Below are 24503 nucleotides of genomic sequence, written 5' to 3' on the forward strand. Positions count from 1 at the left end.
TAATATAAAAACTAACTTAAAAAGCTGCTAGTTTTCAGCTAAATCTTATTGTAGAAACTTCTAAAAAAGAACTTTCTAAGAACGAGTCGGGTTTAATGCAATTTTTTTTTTACATTTTTTAAGCTAATGTCAATTTACATTTAAATACTAGATTGAAATAAAAAAAACTAGCTATCAAATAAAATATAATTCTTTTATGATATAACACACTTTGCTTTAAAAAGTTACACTCTTTATTTCTTTTCAAATTTAAAACAAACAAACTGCTTAATTTAAATAAAAAGTTTAAATAAAAAATAAATAAAGAAATTAAGTTTTTACTTATTTAGTTTTACTTTGTACACTGAAGTCTTAAGTTTATTATGAATTTTTTTTATAATACCCTTCTGGAACCTGAGTATTAATGTTATATTTTGCACTGTATAATCTCTTCTAAAAATTAACCATCTCTTAGTTTTAAGTTTATAAATGTTTACCCATAATTTAACTATATACTAAAAACCGCTATTATATCTGAACCCAAAAAACTTTTTATCTATAAGTTTCTTTAACATTTTTTGTTAGTTTTTGATTTTTGTAGCACAGAAACAAAACAACTAAAAGCTATTCTACGAGAAATAATATAAAGTTTTAAATATTGTTTAACTTATAAAATACATAACTTTAAAAAAGTACTGATGTTGTAACACATTCAACAGACTAGTATATACATTAAAATGGGAAGACTGGACGGCAAAACCATCTTCATCACAGCTGCCGCCCAAGGAATTGGCCGCGCCTCGGCCCTTACTTTTGCTGCTGAAGGAGCCAAGGTCCATGCCAGCGACATAAATGTTGAAAAACTGAAGGAAATCGAATCAAACAACATCACAATTCACAAGCTTGACGTCACAAACAAGCAGCAGATTGACGAGCTGGCAGCCAAAGTTGGTGTTGTTGACGTGCTGTTCAACGTGGCAGGGTTCGTGCACCATGGCACGGTTCTGGAAACCACTGAGGATGAGTTCGACTTCACCATGAACCTAAACGTGAAATCAATGTTCATGCTCATCAAGGCGTTCCTTCCTGGCATGATGGAGAAGAAGCAGGGCAACATCATAAACATGTCCTCTGTCGCAGGGCCAAAATTGGGCGTGGTTCTGAGGGGTGTCTACTGTGCCTCTAAAGCCGCCGTTGTTGGCCTGACAAAAAGCGTGGCGGCTGATTTCTCAAAGTACAATGTCAGGTGCAACTGCATCCAGCCAGGGACTATTGACACCCCGTCATTGAATGACAGGATTAACAAGAACGCCAAGATGGGCGCGGAGGCTGCAAAGAAGATGTTTGCTGACAGAGTGCCCAGCGGAAGGTTTGGAAGTGCCGAGGAAGTGGCAAAGCTGGCTGTGTACCTGGCTAGTGATGATAGTTCATTTGTGACTGGATGCGAGTACGTCATTGATGGAGGATGGTCTTTGCTTTGAAGCGTTTTGTTTTGAGTAAACTTCAATCATTGCTAATTCATTTGTTGTATGTAAATCTTCATGTACTATTTAATAGTGTTTCAAGTGCAATTATGTGTTAATTCGTAATCAGCTGTTATTTATTGAGCTTCAATTGATTTTGTTTGTGCCACTGTAATTAAGATTTTTATTTTAACAACATTTTTAAGGTTTAAAGTTATATTGTATCATAGTTTAGTTTGAATTGTTGTATCAAATGGTGCCAACTATAAAAAATAGTATACATCAGTAATTTTTATTTGTAGTATAAAGTTATTTTTTTAATTAAGTTAACCTCATACTGTATATACGTTTTAAGTAGTACTCATGTACAAAACATCAATTAATAAAAGTAATTTTCTTTAGAATTTAAACTTTGTTTTGATATGTCAAATACTGTACTGCCAGCAGATGACAAGGACTTTTCAGATTTCAAAGAGCTTTGCCAGTCTACTGACAAATGGATTTTAGGTTACAACAAAAAGAAAACGAAAGTCTATACCAAAGCACATCCAAACTCCAATATCAAGCTTTTAAAAGTATTTGAAAATTTATGTAACCTAAAAAATTTCAGTATAAGTTATTATTAGCAAGTTTGTATACTTTTCTTAAAAGTTACTGCACTTTTGTTAATTTAAAACTCAAGTTTATTTTTTATTTTATTTTTTTATAACTTACTTTAAGTTTTCAAATTTTTAGAATTTTTTTTGGATTTTATTAAACTTGTAAGTAATATTTTTAAAATGTGTTCAAGTCTTTTTAAGATGAGTAGTATAAGTCTTAAGTTCATATACTTTGTCATATAGTTTTATTAGTAGTATGTGTTATAAGATATTAATTTTTATTATGAATTGTTTGATTTCTAACACCAATAATTTTGTTTTATCTTATATACTTCAGTTCCAAGTAATTTTTTATAACATTTATAGAAATTAAATGCTATTTGAGAAGATTAATATAAGCTTAAAGCTCATAAACTTAGTCGCTTAATAGTTTTGTAATAATATATATTATAAATTTTTTATTTTCTAACTATAAAAATGATTTTTTATTTCTTATTCTTAGCAACTTTGTATTTATTATAGTATTTTCGTAGAAATTAGCATTATTTTGAGTAATTCAAAAAATACTGCTGTAAAAAGTTTAAAAAAAACTTTATTTCAATTTTTACATTACCGAAAGAAACTCCTGCGTAAAACGGCAATTGTATATCAATAAACATAATTTCATATGATAATGTTGATAGTTTTTATATAGTTTCTTTTTCTGTTGTTAACCCAATAAAAAATACTTGTACTACCCTTAATACTTGACTACAGCTGAATTAATTACAACAACAAGATTTGTAATATAATTCATGTAAATACAGTGCTTCCTCGCTAATCCGGTCCTCGCTAATCCGGTTCCTCGCTAATCCGGCCGGTTTTAGTCGAAAAGTCGACTTATTTACTTTAGCGTTTTTAGCGTTTAATTTCATTTTACTTCGAAAAAGTATTCAATTTACGTTTTATAAGTATGCAAGCAATGTATTGTTACGTCATAATTAAGTATCATTTGTATAATCTTAGGTTTATTTTCATACTTTTCCCGCTCAGTTGTAACAAACTTGTTTATTATTCATTTGCAATTTTTCTGTTTTTGTTAAGCAAGTTACACTTTAATATACTACAATCAACATATCTGGTTAAAAAATGGATAAGACAGCAAAGAAACGAAAACGCGTTCAGCTAACAATTGAAAATAAGTTAAAAGTTTGCGAAATGGCAAACAATAATGTGCCTAAAGCTGTTATAACTCATCCAATTTCGTGAGTTTTCTGCTAAGAAACGAGAAAGCACTGTTAAACAATCTTCCATTCTTTCTTTTTTCAAAAAAAAATATTAATTTAGTTAAAGTGCTAACAGTGAAGTTTTTTTCCAATAATTTTAAACTTATAAAATTTTGTTTAGTTTAGTTTTGTCTGTTTTAATTCTTTTTTCTTTGAATAAAGTAAAATAAATTAAATTAACAGAAATTTTATAGTACACTTTGTTATATACATTCATAAAATAACTAAGGTAGATAATTTGTAAAAAAAGCGATATTTTGTTCTTATCCGGCCAAAGGCAAATCCGGCCGTATTTTTAAAAAAATCTTGCCCAACTTGGCCGGATTAGCGAGGAAGCACTGTAGTACTATGAAATTTTAGTATGGACAACAGTTTCTTTAGAATTTATAAGTAATCTAACTACTTAGAACAATATTTTTTGTAATTCTTTCTATTAAACGCAGGCAATAGTATCATTTGAAGTTATTTAAACATTTCAAATAAGCAATTATAAACTTACATTGCAGGCAATAGTGTCATTCGAAGACATAAATGCAGCAACAGTGTTCGATGTGGTTCATGATACCGACTACAGAAAGAAATGGGATCACGACATGATTAGTATGGAGGAAATTTGCAAGGTTTCAGTGAACAATACAGTCTCTTACTACGCTGGTTAACAATTTTTACTTGGTTTTGTATTATGATGTCATAAGCGTTTCAGTAAACAACACCTTATTCTTCTATGCTAGGTATTATTTATTTGTTAGGTTTTTTGTGTATTTAAGCAGGTCGTTTTGCTATTATTGATGAAACATGCAGTTTTTCAAGTATAAATGCTCTATTCAAGACTTGAGTTCTACGATACTTAAACATAAGTACTCAAAAAGTTTGTGATTACATTAGTATTAACTTTTTTATAATTTTGTTATACTCGTTTAATTAACTGTAATAACTGCTTTATATAAAATATGTTTATTATTGTTATATTTTTATGTTAATTATTGATTAAACATACCGTTAAGCTGCTTTGTTCGACATGTTTTTCTACGAAGTTCAAATAATTAAACTCAAAAGTATTTCCAATTATATTGGTAATAACGTTTTTATTTAACTTATTTCACCCATTTAATTAACTAAAAAAAATTTTAAATCAAACATCATTGTAATAGTATTACAAATTCCTATGAATACCATGAGTAATTATACTAACATTACATAGTAACTGACTGTACTAATAAGTTAAATAAGGTTAATAACTGTAGAAAAAAAATGTTTTTTTTTATACGTCATAACTTTTTTATCATCTAACAAATTAAAAATACAAGAAATATCCACAGCTTTCATTGTTTAAACAAAATTATTTCTAGAATTTACTATAAAGTTTAAGCACTTATGAATTTCAAATTGATTCTCAGAGATTTTATTTCAGTTATAAAACCAACTTAATTTTTTCTAAATTCTACAGCTAAATGCCCAACACCAATCAAAAGCAGAGACGTCGTGTTCCTGTCTTCGTGGATCGCTTATCCCAGCATGAGGGACCCTAAAGAATACATTATGATCAACAGATCCGTCTCACATACTGTTTGTTTTGATATAAAACTATTTCTACTGATTATTATTTTTATACTAACGTTTAACTTAATTGTGTAGTTTAAAAAAGTTCTAGTGGTTGTTAGTTGTAAAATGTTTGATAAATACTTGTAGTCGTTTAATAGTGTGTTTGGTATAAATATTTAGTACGTTTGTATTCTAAGTTTTAAAGTTATCTTGAAAAGTCTCAAGTTATCAAAACTTTTTAAAATTGTATCTCACATTAAAAAAAAAGCATTAGTAATAGTAGAAATATTTTTTACAACAGTCAAAACCAATCAACAACAACTTTTTTGTTTAACTTGAGATGATTTAAAAAAAAATTGTTTTCAACCAATTACCAGGTTTGTGTTACTAAAATTAAGCTTATGAAATTTTCGTAGTCGTGATCCTTTTTTATTATTGAGTTTAACTATCTGACATCATTATTTACGTGTGCGATCAGAAACAATTTTAATATACTTATGTTAAGTACATTGACATAAATTTAACATCCATTTCCTTTCATATTAGGGATTCCCCCCAAAGAAGAGCATGGTGAGGGCGATATCGATCAACACGGGGTACATGATAACCCCGACCGGACCCAACTCTTGCGACTTCGTCTACTTGACCCAGTTTGACCCCAGAGGTTAGATTTGAACACTTAACAGTAAAAAGTGTTTGTTTATTTTAAAAAAGTTCAATTTAGTCTACAAACAAAAATTTGCAGTTTTTTGGATTTCGTTTCTGCGTTTTTTTTTTTGCGTTTAAAACCAATTTGAGCGTTAAAAGTTAAGTCGGCAGCCAAAAACGCAAATCTGCAACTTTCCACGCTAATTGCGGACTGCAAGGCTCATGAATATTTCATTCCTCACGTTTGCTGCGCTTTTGTCTCGAACAAACACTTTTAATTTTGTTTGCAATTTTTCTTCTTCAACAGGATCGATACCCAAGTGGGTGGTGAACACGATTTCGGAAGTTTTCCTGCCGAAAGTGAGTTGCGCAGTTGTTGTTGAAATTAATTGGTTTTAGAATTTTTTTTTTGCTGTGTAAAAATGTGATAAACAAAAAGGTTTCTTTAAAAAGAATTACTGATTTTCGAGTAAAATTTTCACTTTATAAAAGTATTTTAGTTTCAAAAAAAAAATTGTAAACGAAAAGCGCCAAAATATATGAGTTTTTGTACTTATACCAGCTTTATTTTTTTTAACTAGTTAAGATAAAAATTAGAATCAAATGCTAAGTTTGAAGAGGAATTTTCATTAAATCGTTTATAAACTTGCTAATACAAATTTAAGGCCATAAGCAGAATTCACAAGGCATCAAAAAAGTACCCTGAATGGAAATCCAAGCACAATGCGGGGTATAAACCGTGGTTATTCCCCGAGCAATGTCGGCTGCCCGCAGCCAAATATGGTCAACTTTCATCCAGGTATGTTCATTCATAAAAATACTATTTTGCAAAATTTTATACAAAAATTATAATTTCTAATTCCCTGCATCACTAACTAATATTAGCTTTAGTGTTTTAAATGACTGTTATATTAAAATACAATATACAATGTATCATAATTTTAATCATTGTAGTATTTTTGTATTAAGATAAGTGGTAATAGTTTTTATCAGTTTTTACTTTAAATTATATTATAACAAGCACATTTAAGTGCTTTTAGTAGTACATTAAGATTTTTTTCCTTTCAACAAAAATATCAATTTACTTAATTGTTTTTTTTTGCACATTAGTTTATGCTGTTGAAACTAAGTTTGAAAAATTTTAGATAAGAAACTCATAAACTAAACTTATAAACTTGTTGTAATTCTCTGAGTAACTATTGTCAAAAAGTTACAAAAAGTATATCTAATTATTACTCAATATTTTTTAACTTTTAGTGATATCATTACACTTATACTAGTTTAGGTTACAGAAATTTTATAAATTTTGTAAAAAAAATATCAAATAGTTTTTTTTATGTAATTAGTTGTTTTATCATTATTTTAAATTTAATATTTTTGGATCGGCACCATTATATTAACGTTGTATAAAAAGTCTATTTAATAAGTTAAAGTGTTTTTAAGTAGCAAAATTATAAAGCTGTATTTATTATTCAATAATGACTAAAAGTGAATAAAAACTGTGTACTTACCTATTATTAAGCAGAGTTTTGAATAGTTAAACTTTAATAAACCGGAAATTGTTTATTGTGTTGAAATAATCGAAACTTAAGTTGCTTAAGTATTGTTAAAGGTTAAATTTTAAACACTTTAAATTACTTAAAAGACTTTAATGATAAGATCTGTAACTCAAATTGAAAAAAAACACATTGAGTTTGTTCTTTAAAATTAGTTTGCATGTGTTGTTATAAAGTATTTTTAAATTTTGTTTTGTACAATTTTTAACTTTAAAACCAATGGTTTTAACATAATGCTTGTTACATTTAGATTTTTTTCTAAATTACGTTTAAGAAAATATTTTAGTACACCAACTTGTATGAACACCATACATATTAGAAAAATTACAAAAGTATACTCTTTATATTTGTGTAAATATGATTCGGTAGGTGCCCTTAAGTTTTTTTTTTCGAAAATTATCATACTGTTTTTTGATTTTACTAAAAACTTATAGTTATGGTTTATTTAGTGTACCTTTATTTTTATATTTGTATATCATTAATTTGTGCATACTACTGTTAATAAAGCCTGAAGCAGAAAGCATTAAGCCCAAAACAAGTGTAAGTTAAATATTCGAAATATAAAGTCTCTTCCGTCTAGTTTGTGTTTTGTTCATCTATAGATTGTACGCCAAACTATTGTTATTAAAACACACAAGAGTATTTTCCAGTCTGTTCCACTACATTACAACGCTTTTAAGCGTAATGTTTCTTTGCAATTACAAAAAAAAAATTGAACTTTGAACGAAAGCCTCATGTTTTTGATTTGAAAAACTTGTTATCATGCATGCAAAAAAGTGTCATGACCCGAAATAAAGTTTTAAGGAATTATACGGTTGTTACAACCAAAACCAATACCAAATGAGTTAAGTGTGATATTACTTTGCAACTATAAAAAAACAACGGAAAAGAGTTTTCGAACTTTGCACATTAGTCTTATGTTATTTTTTGCAATGAGCGTCATAACCCGAAGTAAAATTTTCAAGTCAAGATTTCCACGACTGTCACGCGCGCAAAATCGATAAGATCATCCTGCCAACACGCTTGTTTTCGTGTTCATTTAGAAGGAAATTATTTCACCGTGTAGCAGCATCCCAACATATCGATCCCTCGTTAGCTTTGCGCGAAAGTGTGAAATCGTAGTCTGGCCGCGAAAAAAAAAACCGTGCTTTAGTTAATTTCCTCTTGTTGAAAGCTCGTTTGGTTGGAATGAAACTTTTGTTTGAGCTTGGCGGAACTTATACGTGTGGGTAAAAAGTGTTTGGGGGTTTTTTAAGTTCATTGAACTGTTTCGCTCGTAAAAAGTTACAACGTTTAAGTATCGTTTTGATTGCTTGACAAAAGCTTGTATAAAGTCAATAACAATCGACTTATTTTACCACAAAAGCCTTTAACATTTTTTACTACAAGTAAAAAAAAAGTTTTTATAAGCATTTATTTTATTTTTGTGAGCAAGTTCAATTTATAATTCTTAAAACTAGTTAATTACGGTAAGTTTTAAAGGTTGTACTAATTAGAAAGTCATATAGTTTAATATTTAAAGAGTTTTTTTGTTATTTAACAAAGTATGTTTTTTTCTCCATTTACAACTCAAATTATTTATTTGGAACTACGGTCTATGGTTAAAAAAGTCGTTAGATTTGCTTTTCACGGTAAGTTCAATCTAACATTTTCCCCCGCATATTGTGCTTTGAGCACGAAATTCCGCCTAGTTGATTTAAATTAAAAAAGTTTTTTTACACCCTAATTCAAATAAAACTAACAAACAACGCACAGGGCGGACAAAGTGGACATGATAGACGAAAGCGAAGTCACCAAGAAGGAAAACGAAGGATACGACAGTTTGGACGACAAGAGCGACCATGAAAACTAACATGTTGGTAATAAATTCAACTTATCGGGTCTGAGAATCATGGTCGTAGTAAACTGGATACTTTGCTTATATTTATTAGAATATTTTTATTTTTTATTTTCTAATTAATCGAGAGGATGCGTGATACTTTTAGCTGTTTTTCTGTAACTTCAAAAGTGTTTTTAATTATGTTCTGGTGAGATATCAACATTTGTTAATCAACTTGAAGCTTCTTTTATTTTTGCACCGCATTAATACGTCATAATTGTCGATATTTGCACATGAAGAAACTATGTAAGCTTAACTCAGACATTCCCGTATAAGATTTTTGCACCTTTTTTCTGTACATTTTGCACTAATTACGTATCACTTTGAAATTTAATGTCTGTATATTTAGTATTTAAAAGCTTCTTTTTTCAACAACGTTTGTTACTTTTTGTTTTTGTGTATTTTTAATTGTTAGTGCCTTTTCAAACATGCTTAAGTTTTGAAAAAAAGTGTACATTTGTTTGCAAAATACAATTGAATTAAATTTGTTGCTAATGTGAACAATAAACCAACATTATTGTCAATAAATAAAATAAACCTCATACTTAATAATGTTAAGTATTTTTTTCTATTACGAAGTGATGACTAGTATTTTAGATTAGTTTTTTCTGTAAATTGGTAAACTTTAATGTCTAAACATCTTTTTGAAAATATACTACATAAAAGTGAAGTAAAATTAACCCAGTATGTATTTGTTAAATGCAAAACTAACAACACAGTTAAAAACTTGACCCTTAAAAAAAGTTTCTATGCAGCTATGGCTCAATGTTATCTTTATAGATTAATGTAGCAATATTAAATAAAGTTAACTGCTTTGAAATTGTTTGTGTCTATATAAAATAAGCAAAACTGAACGCGTAGATATTGAATTTTTTCTGTTATCATACCAAAAATCACTACTGAACATGTTACATCAGAGTTAAAAACTGCAATATTTAAAAACTTGTTATAAGATTAGTTTAACAACACTACAACTTTTTCATCTTCGTAGAAAATCTTTACTTGAAATTTAATTTCTATGAACAAATTTACAGTAAAGAACGATTGAATTTTTTTTTTGGTTTAATAATTTTATCATGTTAACATTTAATTAAGTCTCATTTTTTGAGCAAGTATATTTTTCAAAGCTTTGAAGTTATCTAAGTGAATCTAAGTAACAGTTTTTTTTTTTGCATTTGTCTGACTTAAACTAGCTTTAAAGCCCTACGTCTCATCAAAGTTTTATAGAAAACAATCAAATGAAAAACATGTAAAACAAATATTTATTTGCCTTTAATATTTGATTAAACGGATTTGAAAACGAGAAGCTTCAAACAATTTTTTTAATAATTAAAGTGCTTAACGAAAAGTTATAAAAACTAGAAAAGAAAACTTTTGTTGAAGTTTGTTAGAAAGGTTTAAATCAAAGTAAATACAAATTTAATTTTTTGATTGTCTTAATGACATATAGATACAAAAAGTAGGGTTTCCCAAAGAAGGGGGGGCATGAGCAGCAAATGGGTCATGAGGTCATAATTATAATCTTACATGTTATGGAGTTAATGATAAAGAGCAAAAAAAAAGGTTGTAGGCGTCGTTAATGGTAGTTTTCTAAGAAATTTTGTTGGAGGGAGCGATAACTATGCTAATTTCTTTAAAGGAGGCCTTTCGAAAAAAAGTTTGGAAAATCCTGCAATAAAGAGACAAATAATTTTAAATTTTGTATGAGTCCTTATGGGGTCTTACAAACTTTATTTAATAAATAAAAACTCTGTAATTTTTTTAATTATTAATTACCTCAACTTTTAGAACAAAAATGTTATTTTAAGATCTAAATTGTAAAAGATTATCAACATTTAAAAAGCTATTATAAACGGCTAATATAATAATATAAACATGAGCAACTTTAGGCTTTGTAGAAATACCCCGTATTTTAAACTATTTTGAACATTCATACACTAAGGTTTTAAAAAGCTTATAAAGAAAAATAAGTAAATAGAACATTAAATTTACTTTAAAATGCTAAGCTGGTAACTTTTAATTTCAAATAAGATGCTATTAGAAGCTGTTAAAAGTAAGCTGATAAACAATAATACATACTCTATTCTTGTTTCAAAATTTATCCTAACTACAACGTGTTATAGTTTATTGAACGAAAAAAAAAAAACGTTTATAATATTTGCTCCAAGGACCTAGTCCACAAAGAACCGTTCAGTTATCGAGTCGCGAACCACTTGGATACCTTGTAAAAATCATAGGAAAAATTAAATGAAAAGAAGATTGCATATGGATATAAAAAGCTTTGGGTAAATTTTATATAAAGTAATTTAGATCTGTCAAACTCATTCATAGACCAATGGTGTGCGCCAGTGTCTCATCACTTGCAGAGGTTAAAAGCCACTAGCGGATAAATTTTCATACGGTAACGCTCAAAATTTAGCTGGCGACACTAGATTGAGGGTTAAGTGTTAAGTTAAAACAAACTATAGGTTCAGATAAATAAGTTAAAAACTGTAAAACTTTGGAATGTAAAGCTATAAAAAAGAACAAAGTTTGTATTTATAAATAAAGCTTCGTTTCATTGTGTATGTGAAGAAAAACTAATATGTACTGCAAAAAGTGTTACACTGACTAAAAAAATACTTTTCTTAACTATATCTTTGTACCGAAGTTTTAAATGGTTTTTTTTTAATCAAAATATCATGCTTGAGTAATTGCGTGGCGATTTTGTGACAATTATACTGCAAAGTTGAAGGAAAACAACAATTTCAGGCCTTGTATATGTTTCAATTGATGCTAAAAAATAACTTAACAGGGTTGCCATCTACTCTAAATGAGATTTAAGCTTTGCTTTCTAGTCAATTAAATATGCTCTTTAGAGTGTTTAATTTTAAACAGTGTCAAACAAGTCAGTTTAATAGTAGTTTTAGTTTTTAAACGAGAAACATTTCTTATATTCTATTTTAAAAAGACGGTGTTATTCGGTAAAATTTAAATTTTTTAAATACACTTCTTGGTTTTATAATAAATGTACAAATATAGTTGAAACAAAAAACTTATTGAATTTATTGCTTTACAATCGTTTCTAGCTTTACGCACTGTTCATAACCAAATAAACAAAGCTTAAGTTTTGAAAAGTAAGTCATAACTTAAACTTATTTTTTAAACTGCATTACTCGCCAAAAATTTTTCAAGTTCATTTAACATTTACCAGTTGACAATGAAACTCGTATGGTTTTGAAAAGCTTTGTGAATTAAAATATAAAATAAAAACGAGTTATTTTAAAAGTTTTCAAAACACGTAAGCTTATACAAGGTTGGTTAGTACTTTATTTTATTATAAAGTTTACGAAACTTTGTCATGCTCAACTTATAACCTCGGTGAAAAACAAGCAACAAGTTTAAACTCTTTACTTTTAATAATTGAAAAATAAGAGGCTAAACTACCAGTCGAAGTTATCAGATATGCTTAAGTTATTAACTCCACTAGTTGCTTTAATAGTGTTGCAAATATTACTCATTTTTAATTCTGAAACACCTATAAAATACTAAACAGAATTAAAATAGTTTCAATTATACACTTAGTCCCAAGTTTAAACCAGCTTTTAAAAACATAAACAATCAAGATTGATATAATGAATAGTTCCATATAAAAGATACAATCTATAAAGATGATTTTAATTCACTAAAAATTAACCTACCTGATGTATAAGTCAGAGTTGCTATCCAAAAACACAGAACTTTAACTTACTTATCTAATTTATAATATCTTGCAAAACTAAACGGTTTAAATTCTTATCAATAAGAAATACTTATTAAAAAAATTTAAGACTTAACATCAAAGTAAATTATGATAGCATTATGATAGCACTTGCTATAAAAACAAGTTTTTCGTATTGATAACAAAACTGGTGTAAAAATAATTATATTAACTAAAATACCAAAACATCAATTTTAAAAAATGTATCTTTTATTATTTAAATACAAAAAATAAAGTTAAAAGAATACGATAAAAATATAAAACATTTATTAAACTATGTATTTTTTATTCCTTCGATACAAAGAAAATTTAAAAGAATCCGATAAAAACATAAAACATTAAAATTACACAACTTAATCTTTAAAAACAAAACAACCTAGGTGAATAAATCTCATATTTAAACACTTTCGAACGCACGTAAGACTTTATCAACATAAAAGGGACATATCTATCATAATTATCAGAAAATAAAAACAACACAACTGTCAGACATTTCACTAAAAAGTTTCTACTTTGAAATAACAACTTAATCGTTATTTAAATCAATCCACGCCTCTTCTTATAGTCGCTGAGGTTGAGCGATCTTTTGGGAGCTTGCTGGGAACCATTGGCAGAAGTCGAGTTGGAAGATACTTTCGGGGCGGCGAATGATGGCTCTGCATGATTAAAAAATTTAATAATACTTAGAGTATAAAATAAAAGTAAATTATTTAGTAATTGTATAGAGATTATAGATGCATGTAATTCTGTAAATAGGAGAATTAAAAAACTATACTGTAAATGAAAGAGCAAAAGGTGGCTTTGTATTGAAAGTATAACAGTTTTAAGAAAAAGGAATAGTAACTCTATAACTTTACTTGTTTATTTTGTACACATAACTTATCTACATCAAAAGATAGCTTTGCATGACTGATAACAAATTAATACTGGTAGTATTATAAAATTTATAGACGTATACAGCTATTTTATTCTGATTTTTTTTTTGTAGCGGCAAACGATGGCTATTGTATGATAAACAAAAAAAAAATAATAATATTATTTATTAAGATATTATAGCTGTTTGTAATTCTGTTACTTGGAGAATTTTTTTTTTGTTTCAAAAATATTTTTTTGGTGGAAATGAAAGAGCAAAAGATGTACGACGAAAATGATATGAAAATATTAATAATAATAACAATAGTGAGACTATTTATTCGTATTATAAAATAAACTTTGTTACTAAAATGATTCTTTTCGTTTGATTTTTATTGCAGCAGAAGATAGTCTTATTTCATTTTAACAGAATAGTTGAAACCATAAAAAGGTTTATTCCTTTACTCAAAAAAGTTTTATTTTTATTGTCAAAACGTTTATTGATGAAAAAAAGAACTAATTTATTGAACTTTGATGAAACAAGTGAGGCTTTAAACAGTATAACAATTTTTTTTGTGCTTTTTGGTTAGTTTTAAAAATTGATTATTTATTTTTGAAAGTAGTAATATCATTATTTGTTGTACAATAATAATTTCTATATTTAATACATAAATTGCAAAATACAAAACAGCAAGCTATTATATTGTATAAAAACTCTTTAAAGAGGTTTTCTATAAACAAAACATCACTTAAAAACGTACAAATAGCTGAAACTCACAATAGTTAATCAGATCGCAACAACCAGCTTTAAGAATCAGACTTCACAAAAAAAACTACCATATTAAGTTACCCCATTTTCCCAGTAAAACACACAACTCACCGTTGCTGATGTTGGATGACATTTCAGGCGAAATGTCGATATCCAGCTTAATATCAAAGTTGTGGGCCTCATACAAGTCGATAGATTCATCGTGCTTCTTTTTTATTTGCACCGTTATATCTTCGTCATTCGACTCCTTCTTACCTTCCTCTTTCGTTCCCTGTCGAATTTGCGTTGATTAGTGAAAATTTGTGGATTTATCTAATTTTTATTTGACACTGAACATATGTTAGCTAAGATAGTATAAAAAAAAAGACTCTTTATAATCATCCTCTTTCGCTCCTTGTGGGTATGTTTTAATAAGAAACTATTTTTAATATATTGTTATTAAGTACTTAATTTTTAGTTTGACCTGGACACGTATGTACAAATTTACTTTACACCATCTTTTGTTCCCAGGATTTGTGTTGATCAATACAAAATATTATGTGAATGTTGTTTTTATTCGTAAATATGTGTTAGCTACAATTATCATGAAAATAGGTATGTTTCGTTCCTTGTGCACTTTTTTAGTTAGTAAACATTTGTAAATACACTGTGTCCATGTGCTTGACTTTTAAACTTATCCTTTAGTACATGTTCGCTTCAATTAATGAGAAAATAAGTATATAATAATTTACTGTGTTAAATATTGTTCCAGGATCTTAACTTTATATTTGTTTTAAATACTATTTTTAAATATTCAAATAATTAAATGGTGTTTGTTTCAAAAAGCAGAAATATGTAGTAAAATTTTTTTAACTCTTAGTTACTGAATATACGGCCAAACAAACACAAGTTATTATTAATATATTAGTAAACTTACACCGGATCCGTATCTTCTTTCCATCTCAGCAATCAACCTCTGAGTTTGTTCACCGTCGGCAGTCTGTTTTATAATAATAATTTAAGACGAGTTCCATTTTAATAAAAACCTTGCTATTGTAACAATAATTTGTTAAAACTTTATAACAATACAAATAACAGATGTTGGGAAAAATAACAGAACATTATTTATAACACTTCACACATCTGAACGAAAATTAAAACGATGTCAGAGGTTATAAAAAAAAATTTTAATAGACAAACATTAGAATTCTTTACATACAATTTATATACAAACGCACATTAGAAACGATGGCGGGGGCTTTTAAAAACTTTTATTTGAATAATTGTGGAATTTTTTTCATTTATAATTAGCTTAAACTTACATTAGAAACGATGACGGGGGCGCACCTTCTCCTGGTGAACGGATCCGAATGATTCTTCTGCCTCGACGCGAACTCCATCTTGGAAGCTTCCTCCTTCTTCAAGTTGTACGCCTTGATGTTAGCGTTGATGTATCTGAGTGTCAACAGTATGGTTCAGGTGTTTTAAAAATTCAACTATTTGAGTATAACAACTGAAGTTATTAACTGGGTGTACGAAATATTTGTTATGTTTATATTCATTTTGTTAAGTATAATTGAAACAAAATGCTCTCTGCTTAGTTATAAAGCAAAGTGACTGAGAAGCTGGTCTAATTGTATAATCATAAAAATAAAACGATGTGTTTTATATGTAAAAAATAAGTAACTTGTCAAAATTACAGATTTTATTCAGGTGTTTTTCTAATAATTACTGTTTTAAAAAATTGGAAAACCTAAAAACTTGATCTCTTATTAGTTATTCTTATTTCAATAGTTTCTTAACCATGTAAACAAAGAATATATGTTATTCAACTTTCGTGACGTTTTCTATTATATACAAATACAAATATGGCTACTAAACACTCAATTGCTTCTCTTTTTTGTTAAACAACATCTACTCAAACTTCGCAAAACTTTACTTTAATTATAATTTTTTTTTAATTTACTGCAAACTGTAACATCTAATTGAAATTTTCCTAACTTAATTCAATTTAAAAAACGATGACAATAACTTTTTAAACAAAGAGTAAGCAACATGTGGTAAAAATTAAAAACAACTTGAGCAAAACTAGATAATTCAACAAATCAAACGAAAACCAACGAGATTCCGGCGATGTTCTCCGATCTGATCTTGTCCAGCTTTTCCGCCTTCTCCTCAAGATCTTCCAATTGTTTGTTGACTTTCTCCACCTCCTTGTCGTTGTCCTGCTGCATCAGCATTTCCTTCTCCTTCATCAGCGTCGTTTTAGCAATGGCGTAGTTGAAGGGAGTTTTGCGGAACTTCTTCTTCTGCTTGATTATCTGTTGTGGGGATTTATTGGTTTTTTTTAGGTTAAAATTTTGGGCTTTATCAACGGAACTGGTAGGAAATCGTAGTTAATTATCTATTTATATTTTTATTGTTTTTGTTAGAAGTATGTACCTGTTAGCATATTTTTGTGTTTATTTTCTTTAGTACATTAGTTTAGTTACTAAAAAATATACTTTTCTTGACAGTCTACTCTAATTAATCATTTTTTGCATAGCTAATTTTGTTTACAAATAACATCTTGCATTACTATTTTGGTAAGTATCAAAATTACAAAATGCAAAAAGTTTTCCATTATAACATTTCTTTTCTTAACAAACGCTCGTGAAAATATAATCAACGAAAGTCTACAGAGCCTGAGCCTGGACTTTCGTATGGCATGAGACTATAAGGGACGATCATACCAATTCGATCATCGGACCACAAGACTGACACCGGTTTTATCCTTATTAAGACTCATTAGTCAGTCACAACCGAAAAACATGCAGTCACCAATCTACAAACGGTTTGTCATACTTTCACATGGAGCAACCGTTCATACACCGTAAAAATATAGTGGTTTTTGGCTTGTGGAAATTAACTTATCATTTTGCAAGTTACAAATAAAAGTTTATTTCATTTAAACTGTAATGTATATATAGCAATGCAAATGGTACTATTTAGAAAAATTGAAACTTTTAAAATTTCGATTGTATATTTTTAAGAGAAAAAAAATTAAAAAATTAAACATATTGCAAACCCTTATGTTTGGTTATATTCAAATATTGTTATGCCTTAGGATAATTTTGTTCATACAAGTTACTATTAAGTTCAATTATAATTTATTTTGCCTGATTAAAACTATTGCCATATATGAAAGTTTTGCTAACTTCTTTAACTTAATAGAAACTTTATTTACAATTGTATAATTATCTCAGTATCAACTAACATGATCTACGGCCTGATCGTCCAGCTTTTTAGTTTTCAATTCCTGAATTTTCTTCAGTTTTTTCTTCATTTCGTCGATTGTTGGCAGCTGAGATCCGTTGCTTTCAACCTGGAACCATAAAAAATATAATTATTTTTGAAACGCTGTTCAATAAAAAGTATTAATTTTGTGGTTCCTAGTTTTTATTTTAATGTCATTGTTACAATAATCATTTAATAAATTGTCATTCGTTGTTTTTAAACAAAAAAAAAACTTATGGTTATCTTTGAAGCAATTTAATTCATCTACTAAAATATTGCATATACACATAAATATTATTTTTATACCACTATCCATATAACTTATAGCATAATTTTGATACTGTTTTAAAACCAACATTATTCTTAATCTTACTCAAAACTATTCAAATATCAATAACAAAAGCTCGTGCTTTATACTTTATATTTATTTCAATCATAAAAAGTAACAAAATAATTAAATCACTCACAATGTGCTTGTACTTGTGGAACTCGTTTTCGCTGAACTCCGCGTTGGAAATGAACAGAACCCTGAACACCCGCTCCTGCGGCCCGTGCTTCAGCCTCAGACCGATATTCGTCTTGCTGGAGTGACCGTTGGCCAATTGGACGGTGTACACTTTCGCCGTTTCGCACACGTCCACTATCTCGCATGCCTGTCGAGTGTATAAATCAAAATGAATATTTATACACAAACAACTTTATCAACATTTTATTATAACTTAAATTCTAACATCAAACGCCTGTTGAATGTAATTACTTAGATATAAACAAACTTTCAAATTTTATCAAAAGTCCACTATCTTGCAAGCTTATATGGTACTTGTATATAAAATAAACAAATTTGAATACTAGTTTTGGTGATTTACAATTCATTCGACCAAACTTTATTTACTTTTACCCATCTTGCTCTAGACCAGGGTTTCCCAAACTTTTATTTTAAAGGGCCCCCTTTAAAGAATTAAAAAAGCTATGGCCCCTCAACCCCAGAAAATCTCGTGTAAGTTTCAGAACTACAATTAGAAAACACCTAAGACGTTTTTTTCTTCTTCATTATTCATCAACTCCAAAATATCTAGAGTAAGTTTTTTAAATATGACCCCCTATGGCCCCTTTGCTGCTCATGGCCCCTATGTTTCTTTCATAACCCCCAAGGGGCCACTAGGCACACTTTTGGAAACCCTTCTTTAAACACATGTTTTTTTTTTTATTGAGAATTTTTAGTCAAATTCAATGTGCAAGAACAAGGTGGTAGTTTATAAAACTTGAAGCAAATTTTTTTCTTAAGTTGACAATTACTTGTTTACATACTATGTTCACACACGCACATTCATTTCTAGTGAGTGATTTTTAATTGATAAAACACTGTTTATTTTGAACTTTACAAATCTATCCAACTAACGCGGTACATGGGTTTCTTATCGGCGTTGTTTCCGATTCCCACTCTGCAGTAGCCGCCTACGACCAGCTCTTTGAAGAAGGGGTGATGCACGTACTTACCTGGTAATTTATTTGGTGAATATATCTACATATAATAGTGTAAAGGTATTTTACCTGATATCATGCTTACCAAACATTTCTATGCACTTTTAGTAAAGTAATTAATCTGATATTTTATTTTTATACACATATTTATAAATAACATTGTGAAAGTATTTACCCAAGGAATTTCTGGTCCAGCGGAGTCTGTTCAGATCTTCTTTGGTTTCTATTCTCTTGTACTTCATTGGCTCTTCCCTGCAAAATATTTCAAGTTTAATTAAGTGCGTACATCATATGATCATGCTTAGCAAAAGTAGGCACAACTATACAAACTAATAGTACAAAATAAAAGAAACTAAGGATTTCTCCAAAAAAATACATGCTGCTGCAAAAGTAATATATTTCCAATATGATTATACCGTACGTCACAAACAACATTTCACTTGAATTACCAAAGATACAACAAACTGACTGTTCGGAATCGCTGTTGGACGACGCGGAACTGTCGGTGCTCGTCTCGCTATCGGACACTCTTCCCGCCTTCCTGCTGCTCGATATGTGCACGTTGCTGTCGTCGTTGTCCGATGAGTCGTCAGATGGAAACAGCTGCCTGATGTCCAGCTTGCTCCTTTCGGTTACCTTTGATTTTATTTTGCTTTTTAGAGAGGAAAAATGGATCGTGTTACCAAAAATGATGAATTTTAAGCTTTTACGTATTTAATTGCTATAAAAATCCTTACCGCATCTTCTTGATATAGGCTTTAAAACCTCGAGGAAATTACTTGCCCAGTGAAAAAAACGCTTGTTAATTTTTACAAAGCAACTATTTAATTTTTAAGAAAAAAGTTTGCAAAAGCTTGACTCAGATTTAAAAAAATGGTTCTAAAACAAATCGTTTAATTAAAACTTTCTAACACAAAATACATACTTTCTTTTCCTTGTTTTTCTTCCTCTCCCTCTCAGCCATCAGATCTTCCAGCTGGGAGTTCTTCTCCTTCTTGTCTTCCATCGCCCTTCTCCTCTCTCCCCTCACCGCGGCTTTACCCTCGGTAACGGGCGAGTCCTGCATCACCTTCTTCTTTCTGTGAATATTATTGGTCAGTATGAAATACTTTCACCACTGTTTTTTTTTTCTGGGAAAACAAAATGTATTGAGAGTATAAAAACTCGCCACCTTCAAAATTAAAGATTAACTAAATTTAGAAAAAATAACAGTTTCTGTCAGGATTGAAATCGAAAATTTTAATTATAAAAATAAAAAATATTTTCATCTTCTTTCTGTGTTGTCAAAAGTCAAGAGTTTTAGTCATGTTTGTGCTTTAATCATTGTAGTGTTGAAAAAGTTTTTGTAAATTTCCTTTACCATTTAAAAGATTTCAAAACAAACTATTTAAATAATATAAAAACTTAATTTTAAAGCATGACTCTTAAACCATTTTCGTTTTAACTTAACTACAAATAATTATAAATATTTTTTTTTACTTTTTTTTCTGTCTGCTCGACCCTCCCTTGCTCTTCATTTTGTTCAGGCGAAGCTTCTTTTCAATTTCAAACCTTTAAAATTATTTACTTATTTTAGAGAAACACATATTAAATAAAGGCATTTTAGGATATCAAGTAAATAAACTTTAACGGGATATTATGATCTTTTTTTCTAATATACAAAGATATCAGACTAAAAACTTAAAAAAAGATTTATAGTATGTCGTATTTTTACAATAACGTAATAAATTAATTTCTATGTTAAGATATTACTTACTGACGATTAATAACTTAACTTTTTTTGTATGAAAAAACATTATGTTAAATCATTTCACCTTTTCTGGAGCGCCTCCCTCTTCTCCAGCCGCTCGTACAAGATCTGCTCCCGCTCCTTCTCCGTCATCTCGTCCAACCTCCTCCTGTCTTCCTCGTCGCCCACCAGCTTGTCGTCGTACCCGTCGTCGAACTGCTTGCGGAGCTCCTCCTCGTCGAACGACTCCTCGTTGGAGTCGGACGCGGACGAGGCCGATGATGAGGAGAGCTCGCCTGTTGAACGAGGTAGTTTTGAGAAAATTTTGATAAAAAACAAAATGAAAAATGTGTGCTTGGCAGAAATTACAGCCGACGTTTAGTTTCTATTGAAAATTATCAATTTTAAGAACTGAAATAAATGAACAGAAGAAATAGAAGCAATTGTTAATTCTAAGAATTATTAAAAAAACGAACTGGAAAAATAAAAGTAAGAAATTGCAAATGCTTTGTTTCAAAACTGCTGTACTGGATGACAGTTTGCTTTTAGTGAAATGAATACCAAATTTTAACTAAGTATTGTTTATTATATTGTTTAAAAACTGAATAAACAAACTATAACGAACAATTAACCATCGAGTTACAGTTTACTAAAATCTTGAACTATTTTTATGTGTAAAGATATTTTACTACTCACAAATATGCGAATATAATTTGTTATGGAAATCAGACTAACATTTCAGATTTTACAAAATACTTAACGGACATTTAAATGTTGTTAAAATAAAATTACAGCACAAAAACCTTCTTCGGCCGAGTTGGCGTTGGACCTTATCTTGGCGTTGGAGTCGTCATCTGTGTCTGTTGACGAAGAATCGTCGCGGATGACATCCCTCGTTTTCTTTTTTGTTTTCTTTGTTACTTTTTTCTTGTTTTTAGAGTTCCACTGCGAGTTTATTTTATAATAAAGTATTAAGTCAATAGATGGTATCTTATGAACAGCCTATAAAATTCCGACCTTTTTAATCCAGTATAAATATTTTTTCTGATTACACTATTTTTTTTTTTGTTTTCTAAATCCTTTAAACTTATTTTAGAGCATTTTAATCACTTTTACATTATTATTTTTTGTTAAGTCTAGCGCAATGCAATATATAACTTTCAAAGATTGGTTGCTTAATAAAAACAATGGTTGATGAATAAAATTATACCTGTCTAGAGTAACTCTTAAAATAAATATTTATACGATTTTAAAATTATTTTAAAACTTAAAGAGACACTTTTTCTAGAGACATTTTTGATAACTAGTTTGGATATGCTAGATTTTTTAGTCAAAAAATATTAACTTTATTGCATTTTTTTGTGCCCTCTATTTTGATTCAAGTTTAACTAATATATAGTTTTAACTAATATTTATTTAAATATATAACTTATTTGCAATATATTAGTTTGAAATTTATTCTTATATGTATAATGCAGGAAAATATAATACACATAAATTTAATTAAAAATATTAAGCTATATAATTCTAAAATTAACCATAACAAAGTATTTTAACTTAACCAAACCTAAGAATAGTTTATTAAATACATAAAAACTAAAAAATGAAAATCTGTAACTATCAAATATTTCTGTTTTTTTTTTTCAGTTAATGTTATTAAAAAATAAAAATACAATTTTTTCAATTTTATTTAAAAAGTGGATAGTAAACTTGCAATACATATTAAATATTACTTAAATCATAAACTGTAGTTTTAACTGAAGAATAAAATTTATAATTTTTAATTTTTATAATCAAACTTCTTTTCAATTTTTTATTTGTTTTACTAGTTATCATGCAAGAAGTCAATATCCTTTAGTTCAGAGTCTATATAATTGACAGAAGCAAAAAGCACAAATTTATATTGATATGAAACACACTATATTCAAACAAACTCCTGTAGTTAAACTTTACTAGTTAATATAATCATCATATCACACTAAATACCTCATGATCATCATCATCGGAAGTGTCTGATGGAGACGACGAATTTCTTATTTCTTGAGGAGGAGAGCTCTTCTTCATTCTCTTTGTGGCAACTCGCGCCTGTTTGTTAGAATAATATTTGCAATGCTTCATGTGGAGAAATTTTAGTAAAAACAAACAATGCGCTAGTTCATTGTCTAAAAACTCATAACATAAGGTATAAATGTGAATACCGTTTTTAATGGTAGCATAAACATAATTTATAAATAAAAAATTTGAGCAAAGTTGTAAATTTAGTCAAAAAACTAATTAAATATAAAAAATAATTCTTAAACTGAAAAGTTCATAAAATGTATTTTATCTATGCTTTTTGTAAAAACAAAATAGGATTCTGTTTACAAAAACTGTTGCCAGTCAGTATTTAGTTAATCGAAATTTAGACTAAAGCAATAACTTAATAATAGATTTGCAATTTTTTTATAAAATTTCTCCAGGTTTTAGAAATTTAAGTTTTTTGGTCTATTTTTGCTATTTAAGCTAAAAAATTGTCTTAAGTAGTATAACAACATTGAAAAGATACTGTAGAGATACTTTAAATGTGTTTTTTAATGAAAAAAAAAATAAAAATCTATTTACTTATAATTATAATAATTTTTTTGTATTGCATCAATTTTTTTTTACTTAACATGTAAAATTATAATAAAATTTTAAGTTAAAAAATTCTAAGCATTAAGTGATTTGTTCAAAATTCCAGGTTTATTTCAAAATTTCTCAAATTCCAGGATTTTCAAGGTTTTTTTTTTGCCAAAGTAGTCAAATTCCAGGGTTTTTGGAAACCCTGTAGTAATATTGTACTTAAAACTAGTAACTAATTTTATTTGTATACAAAGTTATACTTCAAATAAAAATAATGACAGACAACATTTGGTTAAATAGTATGTATTTTATAAAAAAAAATTTACTTACATTTGTATCATCATTACTGTCACTGTCAGAAGAGGAATCCAATAAAACTCGCTTTTTTGGCTTAGACATGTTTCTTTTTGGTATTTAATTTTATATTATTTGTTCTAATTTTATTAAAACTATTATATATACTTAAATATTGTACAAACATTCCACTCAACACTTTTTGAATAAATATTATAGTTAGCATATTATGATTATTATTAAAATTATAATTTAAACTGAATTTTTTAATCAATGCACATTAAATAAGTTTTGGAAGCAAAGTAAATTAAAAACTTGCAGTCCTCAAAGTTTGAGCACCTTTGATACCAAAAAATATCTGCCCCAAAGAATCATTTGTGTTGATTACAAAGTCATAAGTACAAATGCATTATCTTAATTTGATTTATATAAACTTAAGAGTTAAATTCAGAGCTAGTCAAAAATAGGCTTCATATAAAGTTATTTTAATTTTTAATACATTAAAGTTAACATCAGAAAATAAAATATTCATTTTTAATCATGTCATGCAAAAAAGAATCAATTAGTGAAAAAAAACTTTATCAATGTAGGGTTATAGGAAAATATACAACCACACTAAAAAGCATTAGTAAATTTAAACTTAAACTTGATAATTGAAGGTATTCTATACTACTTATAAAAACTAGTCATGACTTTTGGTGGTTATATTTTATATTTAAGAACATGTCAAACACAAAAAATAAAGAACATCATACTTTAGAAAATACCTTTAAATGTGGTCAAAACTTTTACATAACTATTAAATATAACAGGAGTATACTAAAAGGTTGTATAACTAAATCAAGAATGCA

General features: G+C 28.3%; 3 protein-coding genes across 3 annotated transcripts; 2 read left to right on the forward strand and 1 right to left on the reverse strand.

The window, feature by feature from the left end:
• The first annotated feature begins 716 nt into the window (after positions 1-716).
• On the forward strand, positions 717-1604 carry LOC145843996 (dehydrogenase/reductase SDR family member 6-like). The gene has a single exon (XM_082951298.1). It carries the CDS (start codon positions 717-719, stop codon positions 1458-1460), a length of 744 nt encoding a protein of 247 aa, XP_082807424.1. The 3' UTR covers positions 1461-1604.
• A 247-nt stretch (positions 1605-1851) lies between these two features.
• On the forward strand, positions 1852-9445 carry LOC145844067 (START domain-containing protein 10-like). The gene is made up of 7 exons (XM_082951407.1): positions 1852-2017; positions 3813-3960; positions 4754-4872; positions 5395-5512; positions 5804-5856; positions 6162-6295; positions 8808-9445. The coding sequence occupies exons 1-7, from the start codon at positions 1865-1867 to the stop codon at positions 8902-8904; spliced, it is 822 nt and encodes a 273-aa protein (XP_082807533.1). The 5' UTR covers positions 1852-1864; the 3' UTR covers positions 8905-9445.
• A 3423-nt stretch (positions 9446-12868) lies between these two features.
• LOC145843908 (RNA polymerase-associated protein RTF1 homolog) lies at positions 12869-23797 on the reverse strand. The gene is made up of 16 exons (XM_082951182.1): positions 23689-23797; positions 22744-22842; positions 21561-21702; positions 20843-21053; positions 20508-20579; positions 19954-20107; positions 19498-19664; positions 19204-19280; positions 18946-19043; positions 18014-18199; positions 17527-17634; positions 16392-16591; positions 15593-15725; positions 15208-15270; positions 14403-14562; positions 12869-13326 (listed from the first exon to the last, which is right to left on the reverse strand). Exons 1-16 carry the CDS (start codon positions 23755-23757, stop codon positions 13208-13210), a joined length of 2058 nt encoding a protein of 685 aa, XP_082807308.1. The 5' UTR covers positions 23758-23797; the 3' UTR covers positions 12869-13207.
• Positions 23798-24503: the final 706 nt, after the last annotated feature.

The sequence above is a fragment of the Thalia democratica genome, chromosome 9 (genome assembly GCF_965202585.1).
Source record: "Thalia democratica chromosome 9, ktThaDemo2.hap1.1, whole genome shotgun sequence".
In the NCBI taxonomy this organism is placed as follows: domain Eukaryota; kingdom Metazoa; phylum Chordata; class Thaliacea; order Salpida; family Salpidae; genus Thalia; species Thalia democratica.

What these genes read in the sequence shown, in the direction of transcription:
- LOC145843996 (XM_082951298.1), top strand. Translation starts at nt 717, where the DNA reads ATGGGAAGACTGGACGGCAAAACCATCTTCATCACAGCTGCCGCCCAA.
- LOC145844067 (XM_082951407.1), top strand. Translation starts at nt 1,865, where the DNA reads ATGTCAAATACTGTACTGCCAGCAGATGACAAGGACTTTTCAGATTTC. An exon ending in CCAATATCAAGCTTTTAAAA is followed by an intron (nt 2,018 to 3,812) that starts GTATTTGAAAAT and finishes CTTACATTGCAG; the next exon opens with GCAATAGTGTCATTCGAAGA. An exon ending in CGGAAGTTTTCCTGCCGAAA is followed by an intron (nt 5,857 to 6,161) that starts GTGAGTTGCGCA and finishes TACAAATTTAAG; the next exon opens with GCCATAAGCAGAATTCACAA.
- LOC145843908 (XM_082951182.1), bottom strand. Translation starts at nt 23,757, where the DNA reads ATGTCTAAGCCAAAAAAGCGAGTTTTATTGGATTCCTCTTCTGACAGT. An exon ending in CCGATGATGATGATCATGAG is followed by an intron (nt 21,703 to 22,743) that starts GTATTTAGTGTG and finishes ATAAACTCGCAG; the next exon opens with TGGAACTCTAAAAACAAGAA. An exon ending in CTGGACCAGAAATTCCTTGG is followed by an intron (nt 19,044 to 19,203) that starts GTAAATACTTTC and finishes ATAAATTACCAG; the next exon opens with GTAAGTACGTGCATCACCCC.